Source organism: Pristiophorus japonicus, chromosome 4 (assembly GCF_044704955.1).
Source record: "Pristiophorus japonicus isolate sPriJap1 chromosome 4, sPriJap1.hap1, whole genome shotgun sequence".
Lineage (NCBI taxonomy): Eukaryota > Metazoa > Chordata > Chondrichthyes > Pristiophoridae > Pristiophorus > Pristiophorus japonicus.
In genome coordinates, this window is record NC_091980.1 from 118,774,463 (window position 1) to 118,788,582 (window position 14,120).

Sequence of the window (14,120 nt, forward strand, 5' to 3'; positions counted from 1 at the left end):
CCGCAACCGAGACTCCAGGATGGTATGTTGCCTCCCTGGTGCAAGGGTCAAGGATGTCTCGGAGCGGGTGCAGGACATTCTAAAAAGGGAGGGAGATCAGCCAGTTGTCGTGGTGCACATTGGTACCAACGACATAGGTAAAAAAAGGGATGAGGTCCTACGAAATGAATTTAAGGAGCTAGGAGCTAAATTAAAAAGTAGGACCTCAAAAGTAGTAATCTCGGGATTGCTACCAGTGCCACGTGCTAGTCAGAGTAGGAATCGCAGGATAGCGCAGATGAATACGTGGCTTGAGCAGTGGTGCAGCAGGGAGGGATTCAAGTTCTTGGGGCATTGGAACCGGTTCTGGGGGAGGTGGGACCAGTACAAACCGGACGGTCTGCACCTGGGCAGGACCGGAACCAATGTCCTAGGGGGAGTGTTTGCTAGTGCTGTTGGGGAGGAGTTAAACTAATATGGCAGGGGGATGGGAACCAATGCAGGGAGACAGAGGGAAACAAAAAGGAGGCAAAAGCAAAAGACAGAAAGGAGATGAGGAAAAGTGGAGGGCAGAGAAACCCAAGGCAAAGAACAAAAAGGGCCATTGTACAGCAAAATTCTAAAAGGACAAAGGGTTTTAAAAAAACAAGCCTGAAGGCTTTGTGTCTTAATGCAAGGAGTATCCGCAATAAGGTGGATGAATTAACTGTACAAATAGATGTTAACAAATATAATGTGATTGGGATTACGGAGACCTGGCTCCAGGATGATCAGGGCTGGTAACTCAACATCCAGGGGTATTCAACATTCAGGAAGGATAGAATAAAAGGAAAAGGAGGTGGGGTAGCATTGCTGGTTAAGGAGGAGAGTAAGGCAATAGTTAGGAAGGACATTAGCTTGGATGATGTGGAATCTATATGGGTAGAGCTGCAGAACACCAAAGGGCAAAAAACGTTAGTGGGAGTTGTGTACAGACCTCCAAACAGTAGTCGTGATGTTGGGGAGGGCATCAAACAGGAAATTAGGGGTGCATGCAATAAAGGTGCAGCAGTTATAATGGGTGACTTTAATATGCACATAGATTGGGCTAGCCAAACTGGAAGCAATACGGTGGAGGAGGATTTCCTGGAGTGCATAAGGGATGGTTTTCTAGACCAATATGTCGAGGAACCAACTAGGGGGGAGGCCATCTTAGACTGGGTGTTGTGTAATGAGAGAGGATTAATTAGCAATCTCGTTGTGCGAGGCCCCTTGGGGAAGAGTGACCATAATATGGTGGAATTCTGCATTAGGATGGAGAATGAAACAGTTAATTCAGAGACCATGGTCCAGAACTTAAAGAAGGGTAACTTTGAAGGTATGAGGCGTGAATTGGCTAGGGTAGATTGGCGAATGATACTTAAGGGGTTGACTGTGGATGGGCAATGGCAGACATTTAGAGACCGCATGGATGAACTACAACAATTGTACATTCCTGTCTGGCGTAAAAATAAAAAAGGGAAGGTGGCTCAACCGTGGCTATCAAGGGAAATCAGGGATAGTATTAAAGCCAAGGAAGTGGCATACAAATTGGCCAGAAATAGCAGCGAACCCGGGGACTGGGAGAAATTTAGAACTCAGCAGAGGGGGACAAAGGGTTTGATTAGGGCAGGGAAAATGGAGTACGAGAAGAAGCTTGCAGGGAACATTAAGACGGATTGCAAAAGTTTCTATAGATATGTAAAGAGAAAAAGGTTAGTAAAGACAAACGTAGGTCCCCTGCAGTCAGAATCAGGGAAAGTCATAACAGGGAACAAAGAAATGGCGGACCAATTGAACAAGTACTTTGGTTCGGTATTCACTAAGGAGGACACAAACAACCTTCCGGATATAAAAGGGGTCGGAGGGTCTAGTAAGGAGGAGGAACTGAGGGAAATCCTTATTAGTCGGGAAATTGTGTTGGGGAAATTGATGGGATTGAAGGCCGATAAATCCCCAGGGCCTGATGGACTGCATCCCAGAGTACTTAAGTAGGTGGCCTTGGAAATAGTGGATGCATTGACAGTCATTTTCCAACATTCCATTGACTCTGGATCAGTTCCTATGGAGTGGAGGGTAGCCAATGTAACCCCACTTTTTAAAAAAGGAGGGAGAGAGAAAACAGGGAATTATAGACCGGTCAGCCTGACATCGGTAGTGGGTAAAATGATGGAATCAATTATTAAGGATGTCATAGCAGTGCATTTGGAAAGAGGTGACATGATAGGTCCAAGTCAGCATGGATTTGTGAAAGGGAAATCATGCTTGACAAATCTTCTGGAATTTTTTGAGGATGTTTCCAGTAGAGTGGACAAGGGAGAACCAGTTGATGTGGTATATTTGGACTTTCAGAAGGCTTTCGACAAGGTCCCACACAAGAGATTAATGTGCAAAGTTAAAGCACATGGGATTGGGGGTAGTGTGCTGACATGGATTGAGAACTGGTTGTCAGACAGGAAGCAAAGAGTAGGAGTAAATGGGGACTTTTCAGAATGGCAGGCAGTGACTAGTGGGGTACCGCAAGGTTCTATGCTGGGGCCCCAGCTGTTTACACTGTACATTAAAGATTTAGACGAGGGGATTAAATGTAGTATCTCCAAATTTGCGGATGACACTAAGTTGGGTGGCAGTGTGAGCTGCGAGGAGGATGCTATGAGGCTGCAGAGTGACTTGGATAGGTTAGGTGAGTGGGCAAATGCATGGCAGATGAAGTATAATGTGGGTAAATGTGAGGTTATCCACTTTGGTGGTAAAAACAGAGAGACAGACCATTATCTGAATGGTGACAGATTAGGAAAAGGGGAGGTGCAAAGAGACCTGGGTGTCATGGTACATCAGTCATTGAAGGTTGGCATGCAGGTACAGCAGGCGGTTAAGAAAGCAAATGGCATGTTGGCCTTCATAGCGAGGGGATTTGAGTACAGGGGCAGGGAGGTGTTGCTACAGTTGTACAGGGCCTTGGTGAGGCCACACCTGGAGTATTGTGTACAGTTTTGGTCTCCTAACCTAACTGTAGCTCAATGACAGAGGTTGGGGTGGTCTTGGACCTGGCCTAGAGATGGCGAAGGTTGAACAGGTTCCCACTGGTTCTGTAGTTTAGTTCCACACCAGCGGGGAGCTTGTCAACTGTGAGGTGGAGCATGACAGCGAGGAAGATTGAGAAGAGGGTTGGGGCGATAACGCAGCCCTGTTTGACCCCGGTCCGGATGTGGATTGGGTCTGTAGTGGATCGGGTCTGTAGTGGATCCATTGGTAAGGATCACGGCCTGCATGTCGGCTTGGAGCAGGTGGAGGATGGTGACATACTTTTGGGGGCATCCGAAACTGAGGACGCTCCATAGACCCTCACGGTTGACAATGTCAAAGCCCATTGTAAAGTTGAAGAAGGCCATATATAAGGACTGGTGCCGTTCCCTGCATTTTTCCTGCAGCTGTCATGCTGCAAAAGTCATGTCCATTTGTCCTGTAGGGGACGGAATCCGCACAGTGACTCCGGGAGGAGCTCCTCAGCCACAGGGAGAAGACGGTTGAGGAGGACTCTCGCGACGACTTTCCCAGTGGCTGATAACAGGGAGATTCCTCAGTAGTTGCAACAGTCGGATTTGTGCCCTTTTTTAAAGATGGTCAGGATCACTGCATCTCTGAGATCTCCCGGCATGTTCTCCTCCCTCCAGATGAGAGAGATTAGGTCATGAATTCGCGCCAGTTGTGCCTCTCCGCCATACTTCAGTGTCTCAGCAGGAATTCCATCCGCTCCCAAAGCCTTGTTATTCTTAAGCTGTCCATGGCTTTTTCTACCTCGTGCAGTGTTGGGGTTTTACTGAGCTGGTGGCGAGTAGCATGCAGCGGGATGGAGTCGAGAACACTCGAGTCAAAAGCAGAGTCTCACTTGAGGAGATCTTCGAAGTGTTCCTTCCAGCGGGCCCTGACTGCCTTGGTGCTTCCTCTATCCATGCTACTATTGACAGTAGGCTCCCGAGGTATGGAAAATGGACCATTGTTGTCCAAGGCCTCGTCATTGATTTTGATAATCGGGGGGCAGTGCTGTGTGGCAGGGACAGGTTGGTAGAGAACCTTTGTCTTACGGATATTTAGTGTAAGGCCCGTGCTATATATGCTTCGGTGAAGGTGTTGACAATAGCTTGCAGTTCGGCCTCCGAGTGTGCGCAGATGCAAGCGTCATCTGAGTACTGTAATTCGATGACAGAGGATGGGACGACCTTGGATCTGGCCTCGAGGCGGTGGAGTTTGAACAGTTTCCCGTTTGTTCTGTAGATTAGCTCCACTCCAGCAGGGAGCTTACTGAGGGTGAGATGGAGCATTGCAGCAAGGAGTTCAGATAATTCACATAATGAATCTCAGCTGGAATGGAAGGGTTTACATATATATACAGAATGATGGACCCCCTGAGAGTGTTAAAAGCTATTTGAGGAGATCAGATGGTTTATATGTAGAATAACATATATGAGATTGTGTTGCAGGTTGGAATGTAATCGAAGGCATCAGATAGCTTATATATAGAATGGACATCTGGAAGTGTTACAGGTTATATTCTAACTGGGGGCTTCAGATGGCATGTAAAGAATACTGCACAGCTGAATGTGACTTAAAGATTAGTATATAATTGAGGTTTATACACAGGAGTGCATTGTAATTGATGGTTTCACCATGATTTATATATAGAATAATGGCCACCAGGAAGTGAGTTACAGGACGTGATCTAATTGAGGGGGTCAAAAACATTGACAACAAAACTTGAGCAATTTATAAATGTCCCCCACCCCCAACAAGTTAAGATTTGGTCTCTGTTACTTTTGTAAATTTGTGTGTTCAATTCTGGTTTTGTGCTGGCAGCAAGGTGACTGGTGGTGATTTGAAGGTGATGATATCCATATTGAAGGATCCACAATTGGGATATAAACACATATTGAGCAATGACCCACCGTCTCTGAATATTACGCAGAGAATGATGGATACCTCAGGGCGTTTATACCACGTTGAATCTCAGTAAAAGATTCAGTTGCCATTATTAACTATAGGAGTGAAACTCAAGCTGTTTATAACCATCGTCTGAATTCTGAGATGATGTTACGAAATCTCGCACGTCTTTATTTTTCTACTTTACATCGTGGAGCTGGTGTGGAGTAGCTTATTCCTTTTTGGTTCTGTTTTTATTCCCCCAACAAAAAGTATTGTGGTAGACAGCATCCAGCGTACTTCATGTAGCTGATGCATGAAGAGACTCACACTGAAGGATTATTGGTTGAGATCAGTTTATCATGTGATAAGCAACATTTGATTTCTAGAAAATAATGCGATCAACATATATAAAGTATAAGCTAATGGCAGCTGATAATCCTGGAAATTGTCCTTACTGGATAGGAGATGCCAGAGCATATTTTAAAAGATAGCCAACAAAGTATATATAGTGTCTCCATGTTAATGGTACATTTTTGGAGAAACCCCCCACCTCCCCCACCTCGTTATTCCAGCAATGACTCTGGGGTACAATTAAAAAGGGTCTTAATAGCCCTCCTACCTTCCTGTGGCCTTTCATCACGTGACCCTATGCATCGAGAGTTGGCTGGTTACTCAACTGTGGAGAAAGAACAGCTAAGCCCAATCCTACCCTCACGCAATTTCAATAGGTACACGAGGAGGTCAGCTAACAGCAGAGATCGGCAATAAAACCCAAGACCTTCCTGGTGTATACGACTCAGTGTCACAACACTGGCTCAATATGTAGTGTAAATACTCATCATGTGTCTACACTGAAGCAGAGCTGATGATATAGCTGGAGTATATTTGCAAAGGACACCAGAAAACTCAGTGCATCACAAGACACTAATCCAATCAAGAACTTCAATGTTGTAAACCAAAAGTGTCAATTTCAAGTAGTTTATGGATGATATTTGAATCCAAACATTAGACTGGTGCTTTACAATCATCTAATCTGTTATCACTGATAAAATATATATTATATATGACAGTAAATTTTCTTTTCAAATTGATTTTTTCACTACAGCCATGCAGTCCAGCTGTCTGTTTTCTCACAGTGGTTTACTAATACCATTTGAAGATGACAGCAGCTGCCATGTGACACAGTACAAAAGACATTTACGACTGGATTACTAGTAGTCAGAAGAAGACCAGTAGATTTTCCAGGTTATTTCTTAAACAATACATTACAGGAAATGCCACCATTTCATACATTATACGATTACAGCAGCAGACTCATACAAACAATGCATAGTATAAGGTAGAGGTGCAATGTCAGGGACACCTGCGTAACATTAGTACAGGGTAACTACACAAGGTGAACTTACTGAACCACCTTGATGAGTAGCTGCACGTCATTACTTCAATCATTTTACAAAGCTGCTGCAGTGAGAACTGGTCAGGCTTTTACAAGTAGTACTCAGTGTGTCATTCATTACGGAACAAGGCTTGCTCAGTTCTTTGCTGGATCATTGATTACAAGCTTTGAAATGGCCCAAACTATTTACCGTAATACAGGTTTTATCTCCATCACCCGTTCCATTTTTGGACTTTTTTTCCTGATGTAACAGGGGTGCCCATGACACTTGTGAAAAGCAACATAGCAACAGCTGTGTTCACACCTTTCAACTTCATAGCATGGGATACGGACTTCAAAAAGAAGTGATATTCCAGAATGAAGGTTTACCTATTTTGGACTATGCACAGGACTGTAGAATTCTTCTAGCCTCTCATTTAAAGGTTAGCAAACTGTCTCTCCCTTTTAATTCCCTTCTCACAGCAAATACATCAGTCAAAGTATGACATCTATACTCCAAAACAGATGTGGTCCAATTGAAAGACCAATGGAGTTTTGAGAGGTCTGCGTGTAATCACTGGTTTTAATAATGCTATTCTTTTCAGAATTGCTTTAAGAAGGGACTTAAATGGAAGAGGTAAATGTTTAATGTTAGTAAACCCATCCATTTAACTATTGGCTGTGATGGAAATTAATGTGAAGAGATTTTGGTTTGTTATAACATGAGAGATACACGGAAGTGAAATAAACTGTACTACATTTCCAGTTAATGTTTTAGCAAGATGATAAATTTGCTGGATATTTTAACAAGCTATTTTCTCAGTTCAAGTTGTGTTTCAGGCATTTGTTTTTCTTTTTGAAGCAATCACAATTAGGATGGGGCTCATAAAGAAGGAAAATGTCAGACTTTTTCTTCTTTCCTTCTGTTTCTATAGAAAGTCTTGGTTACTTTCTTTCAAATGGTATTTTCTACAAAAGTTATGAAGATGTAGAGTGATGTGATGGTGCAGGGTACTATTACAGAGAGACTCTGGATATCAGTTCCTGAATTCGCATTACAATCAGTCATTTTTTCAGGCTGAGACTTTTCTTGAGAAGCCTTGAGCTTGTCTCCACGATCGCAGTCCTGCAATGGAATTAGACAAATAAGGTGATAAAAGTCTTAGATGTCACATAAATGCTCAGATTGTTGTATGGTGCAATGAGTTAGAATATTGTCATTTAAGTTGTTGGCCATGGATTCACATGTAGCTCAGTTAGATGAGATAAAGGAACAGACAACCTCAATACAGTTGCAAGCAGTTATCAACCAGTAACATGCACCTGACAGCAGCCTGGGAGTTGTCTTGATAAAGCATTGGACCTCTATGTATAAGACTGAAGTCAAAATCTTGGCCTTTGCCTTGGAATCAGACTCAGCTATTCTCAATTGGGAGTCTCCTTGAGTCATGTTCTTAGATGCATTGGGGAGGCACAACAGGAAGAGGAGTCTATCCTGATCCATGAAGTGAGGTAGGTGAGACACAGCATCAAGTATGGAGATGTTCACTTCCCAGACCTTCCTCTTGTCTAGCTGAAGGTCAATGGCAAGGCAAGGAGGAAACAAGTGTCAATGGAAGGTTCTGCTTTCAACAAGGTCCCTACTCAACCTGAGCAGGCAGACTGCTGACTCACTCCATGTCAATGCTGTTCAGTAACCAGCCACGAGGAGTGTAAGAGTAGATGGATTTGACTCTCCCCAATTTTCTCTCACATAATGCGGGGAAGCTCCTGCCTCCACAGATGACATGATGGAGATCAAAGAACTACCATGCAGTTGTAACAATATAAAAAAGTACAGAACAGGAAGACCCATTTGGCCTATTGAATCAAAGGCGCAATCTCAGGGCTAAGTTATTTATGCCCACATTATCCATGGCTTTCAACATTTAACGCCTTGGAGATGTTTCTTTTGAACCTTCTTTTCACTCAAAACAAACAAATTCTATCACTAGTTCCCAATGTGGATGAATGCCCCATGCTTTAACTGCAAATAATTTACACTGATAGTACAAAATTGGAGGTCAGAAAGGGCTTTTACCTCATTTGAGTCCAACTTGGCTAACATGCTGGCATCCTTGTCTGGGAAGTTGGATAAGCGTTGAGTAGTTGTTAGTGCAGGCTGTCCGTTATCTGACAGATGAAACAGCGAAGAACTGGTGTACGAATTAACTGAATTTCCTGTAATAAACCAAGTCATGTTAAACACCAGGCAAAAGGCTAATATCAACAGGAAATAAATCCAGTACTTTGTTATTTTGGTAGGTGAATTTTGTCCTTACTGTTTTCTGTCGGCTGGCAACAGATGCCACCAGTCTACAGAATGTAGAACTAACAACACTGATCTTGGACGCTGGCTCCCCAATCCAAATTGAAGGACCATTATTAAAGTGGCTTAATAAGATTGAGGTTACTCAAAACACATTTCATGTAGGTATCTTGACAGTTATAAGGTGCCGGAGTTGTTCATCTCAACGTAATGCTCATCATCATCATAGGCAGTCCCTCGGAGTCGAGGATGACTTGCTTCCACACTAGAAATGAGTTCTCAGGTGACTGAAGAGTCCAATGTGGGACCTATAGTCTCTGTCACAGGTGGGCAAATGGTGGTTGAAGAAACAGATGGGTGGGGTGCCTGGGTTGCCACGCACTCCTTCCGCTGTCGACCCTTGCCTTCAGCTTACTCTCGGCGAAGTGACTTGGTGTTCGCGCCTTCCCGGATGCTTTTCCTCCACTTTGGGCGGTCTTGGGCCCAGGATTCCCAGGTGTCGGTGGGGATGTTACATTTTTTCAAGAAAGCTTGGAGAGTCTCTTTGAGGCATTTCCTCTGCCCACCTGGGGCTCACTTGCTGTGTCGGACTTCCAAGTAGAGCACTTGTTTTGGGAGTCTCGTGTCAGGCATGTGGGCGATGTGGCCCATCCAGCGGAGCTGATCGAGCATGGTCAGTGCTTTGATGCTGGGGATATTGGCCTGAGCGAGAACACTGACATTGGTGCACCTATCCTGCTAATGGATTTGAAGGATCTTGCGGAGTCAGAGTCGATCCCGGGCCACCACACGTGGGATCTGGCTATCGTTGTCATCATTTCTATACCCAGGTGTGTGCTGTGGAGATCCGAGATGAACGTCTCCCTGCCCTTTTTGGGTAGCACTACGTGGTTACCCCACAACAGGCAGTCTGCCTGAATGGACAGCTTGTCCTTTCACCGCTGGAATGGCTTGATTAGCTCTTGCATTTCAACGGGGATGCTGGACCAGCTCCCATGCAGTACACAGTTTTTTTTACTCAAGACAGCAGAGGATCTTGGCTGGTCCAAGTCCTAATCTGGCGGGCCGTGAAAGGTGATTTATCATTTTCAAATGCTTCCATGATCATCAATAAATCTGCGGGCTGCGCCATCAACAAGTTTGCAGGCTGCGCCATTTCCACCCCCGTGGCAATGGTAGCCAACTGAGAGCATCCGCACAGTTCTCGCTGCCTTGCCTGTGGCGGATGGTATAGTTATACGCTGATAGCGCAAGTGCCCACCTTTGTATGCGGGCTGAGGCATTAGTATTTATCCCCTTGTTTTCAGCGAACAGGGATATGAGGGGCTTGTGATCGGTTTCCAGCTCAAATTTGAGGCCTAACAGGTACTGATGCATTTTCTTTACCCCGAACACACATGCTAATGCTTTTTTCTCAATCATGCTGTAGACAAGCTCCTGGAGGCATAGGCGACAAGTTGCAACCTTCCTGCAACGTTGGCTTGTTGTAATACACACCCGACTCCATACGACGACGCATCACATGCTAGCACAAGTCTTTTACACGGGTTATACAATACAAGCAGCTTGTTGGAGCATAATATGTTTCTGGCTTTCTCAAAAGCAATTACTTGTTTTATTCCCCATACCCAGTTCTCACCTTTACGCAATAACACATGTAGGGGCTCTAAGAGGGTGCTTAACCCCGGTAGGAAGTAACCAAAATAGTTGAGGAGTCCCAGGAACGACCGCAGCTCTGTGACGTTCTGTGGCCTGGGCGCGTTCCTGATAGCCCCTGTCTTGGTGTCTGTGGGCCGAATGCCGTCCGCCGCAATCTTTCTCTTCAAAAACTCCACTTCTGTTGCCATGAAGACGCATTTCGACCTCTTCAGCCGCAGCCCAATGCGATCCAGTCGCTGGAGGACCTCCTCCAGGTTTTGTAGGTGCTCGACGGTATCCCGACCCGTGACCAATATGTCGTCCTGAAAAACCACCGTGCGTACTTGAGTAGGCTCTCCATGTTCCTCCAGAAGATCGCTGTTGCCGACCGAATTCCAAACAGGCATCTGTTGTAGATGAGCAGTCCCTGTGTTGATGCAGGTGAGGCCCTTCGAAGACTCCTCCAGCATCTGCATCATGTAGGCCAAAGTCAGGTCGAGCTTGGTGAATGTCTTGCCTCCTGCCAGCGTCGCAAATAGGTCGTCTGCCTTAGGTAGTGGGTATTGGTCCTGTAGCGAGAAACGATTAATAGTTACTTTATGATCGCCGCAAATCCTGACCGTGCCATCACTTTTGAGTACTGGCACAATCGGGCTGGCCCACTCGCTGAATTCTACTGGGGAGATGATGCCCTCGCGTTGCAGCCTGTCCAGCTCAATTTCCACTCTCTCCCTCATCATGTGAGGTACCGCTTGCGCCTTGTGGTGAATGGGTCGTGCCTCTGCACCTTCGCCCCGGAAAAGTTTCCAATGCTTGGCTCAAAAAGGGAAGAAAATTTGTTAAGAACCTGGGTACATGAGGCCTCATCGACATGTGATAGTGCTCGGATGTCATCCCAGTTCCAGCGGATTTTGCCCAGCTAGCTCCTTCCAAGCAGTGTGGAGCCATTGCCCGGAACAATGCAGAGTGGCAGTTCGTGCACCGTGCCCTCGTAGGTGACCTTGACCATGGCACTGCCCAGGACAGTGATGAGCTCTTTGGTGTACGTTCTTAGTTTCATGTGAATGGGGCTCAGGGCTGGTCTGAGTGCCTTGTTGCACCACAGTCTCTCAAACATCTTTTTACTCATGATGGATTGGCTAGAGCCAGTGTCCAGTTCCATGGCTATAGGTAAGCCATTCAATTTTACATTTAGCATTATAGGTGGACATTTCATCGAAAATGTGTGCACCCAGTGTACTTCAGCATCTGCCTCCTCTCTGAGGCTCGAAATTGCTTTGATCCACCATGGACCGATCTTCCTCTGCCACATGGTGGTTAGCAGGTCGAGCTGCAAGCTCGTTGGAGGTGCCCCATTGTTCCACAACTCTTGCAAACATACCCTTTGAAGCAGCATGAATAGGCTGAATGGAAGCCTCCACAGCGCCAACAAGGTGTGAATTGCCTTGCATTCATCCTTTGTTGCGGACTCAGTCATCTGGGTCACCTGAGGCCTGCTGGCAGTTGCAGACTCGTGGTTTCTGCCCTGTACATTTCTGCTCACAAACACAGTTCCAGTTAATTTATAAACATTGCTAGCACTTGTATGCTGAGAGATTTGTTTGGTGTTATCACTGGTGGACATAAATGCCTGTGCTATCGCAATGGCCTTACTGAGGGTCGGTGTCGCTACAGTCAAAAGTTTTCGTAGGATGGTCTCGTGGCCAATGCCCAGTACAAGTCTCTGAGCATTTGCTCCAGGTAGCCATCAAACTCACATTGTCCTGCAAGTTGTCTTAGCTCGGCGACATAGCTCGCCACTTCCTGACCTTCAGATCGCTGGCACGTGTAGAACCAATACCTCGCCATCAGCACGCTCTCCCTCGGGTTAAGATGCTCCCGAACCAGTGTACACAGCTCCTCATACAACTTATCTGTGGGTTTCACCGGAGCCAGAAGATTCTTCATGAGGCTGTAGGTCGGTGCCCCGCAGACCATGAGAAGGATCGCTCTCCTTTTTGCAGCGCTTCCTTCTCCGTCCAGCTATTGACTACAAAGTACAAGTCTAGCCGTTCGACATAGGCTTCCCAGTCCTCACCCTCCGAGAACTTCTCCAGGGTGCCCACAGTTTGCTGCATCTTTGCGTTGGATTCGTAAACTCGTCGCCAGTTATTGTGTTCCTAACACAGATGAGACTGCACTCAGGGATGTTAAAGTAACAGTGACCTCAATCTTTATTAAGACACTCCAGAGTGAGGAACAGGTCTTAGGGGCCGGCTTATATACAGTGCTCCCAAGGGATGCTGGGATCCTTTGGGACTTCAGGGGATGCGCTCCCTGGTGGCGGAACATGGGAGTGCATGCTTTACAGATACACAACAATGGCTGCCAGTGGTAGAGTGAGGAAAATCGGGGAGGTGCAAGAGGTCAGAATCAGAAGAGAGCAGAGATCTCAGAGGGTTGGAGGTGGTTAAAGAGATAGGGAGGGTTGAGGTCGTGCCTGTTCTTTTAACTAAATACTTAATTCAAATAACTGGAATAATGCCCAATATCTCAGCGCAAAATGGCCTAGTATACGTGCAGTACACTCCATCAGATACTAAACCGTTAATAAGAACAATTTACCCAGGTTAGAGCTCAACCCTTAGTGCCTTAGTAGGACATGAGTTCCTAACTTCACTATTGTCTTTGTGGGGAGGTGGTGTGTAGATTCCAAGATCTTGTCCACAGGAATAGGGGTGAGGATAAATTAGAGTGAGAATCATTCTGGGCTGCTCTTACCCAATTCTGAGCAAAAGTCTTGAGTAGATTGCCTTATCTATCCATCGTTTGTCCATACTTACTGAGGCAGCTGTTGCTTGTGAAAAGGTTCAGTAGGTTCTCACACTCTTCACGCTGGTTGCCACTGTTGGCACATGTGCACCAAATGGAGATATCGGAGCTGCTGTTACTCACGTAGTTTGGTGTTAGAACAGTACCTGTCAGGAAACAGAAGTAGCCTAGAGTTCTGTAAAGTACTTCTTGTTGAACATCAAAGTCCTATGCTGAACATCAATGTCCTAATACAGGAGGTTCAGCAAATACATAAATCCAACAGATCCCCCCCCCCTCCCAACAAGGTCAAGTCCAAATCTTCACTTAAGTATTAAACATAATTCCAAACAGAAATACTATGAACAGCCTGAAGCTTGGATTAGAATTTGTCTTTGGATCATCTAAACTGCACCAGGTGAAGATGAAGCCAATCCCAACTGGAATTCACCCAATTACTCAATCTGGTTGTGTTCTAATTTCATCTTCCAGCTCCTGAAGGCGATGACTCGTGCAGGGTGTAGTTCCACGAGCAGCTGCAGCCTCCAGTACTATACTCAAGTGCCCATTGTCACATATGACCCTCGACATGGGAAACTAATTAAGTCCTCACCCTCTCCAACAGGGATCATTGGATAGCAAATCATGAGAAGGAACCCCAGCTGAGGTTTCCACCTATCTACTGTGTGGGCGTGGAGAGCAACTACAGCAACCACAACACTTTGGCTGAAATCAGCAACTGAACAGAGACTAGGGTCAAACGTAGGTCTGTAAGGCACAATACCCACCCCATCATATAGTGTACTTATGCACTGAGCCATTCAGATATTACATCAGTTTGTACCTATGTCCCCTTTTTCTGCAGTTGCTGTTTCACTTGAAACTTTCATTTCTATAACAATTTATCACATCTTTGAAAGACCTTAAACTACATACATTGAAATCTAATGATTTGATTTAGGAAAACACGACAGCCATTCTTAGCATAGCAATCTGCCACCAACAACAATATAATGTTATAATGTACAACTTTTTTTTTGGTAGTGTTGGTTGAGAGAGAAATGTTTGCCAGGACAATGGGAGAACTCCTTA

General features: G+C 45.4%; 1 protein-coding gene across 2 annotated transcripts in view; it reads right to left on the reverse strand.

Moving 5' to 3' along the window:
- Positions 1-5,935: 5,935 nt before the first annotated feature.
- The window catches only part of LOC139262154 (GDNF family receptor alpha-4-like), a 32,382-nt gene continuing 24,197 nt past the window's right edge, over positions 5,936-14,120 (reverse strand). For both annotated transcript variants that reach the window (XM_070877298.1, XM_070877297.1), the window contains exons 6-8: positions 13,061-13,195; positions 8,373-8,512; positions 5,936-7,418 (exon numbers count right to left, since the gene is read on the reverse strand). In XM_070877298.1, the coding sequence (XP_070733399.1) occupies positions 7,248-7,418; positions 8,373-8,512; positions 13,061-13,195 (446 nt within the window). In that variant the 3' untranslated portion in view covers positions 5,936-7,247. The remainder of the gene's footprint in view (positions 7,419-8,372; positions 8,513-13,060; positions 13,196-14,120) is intronic.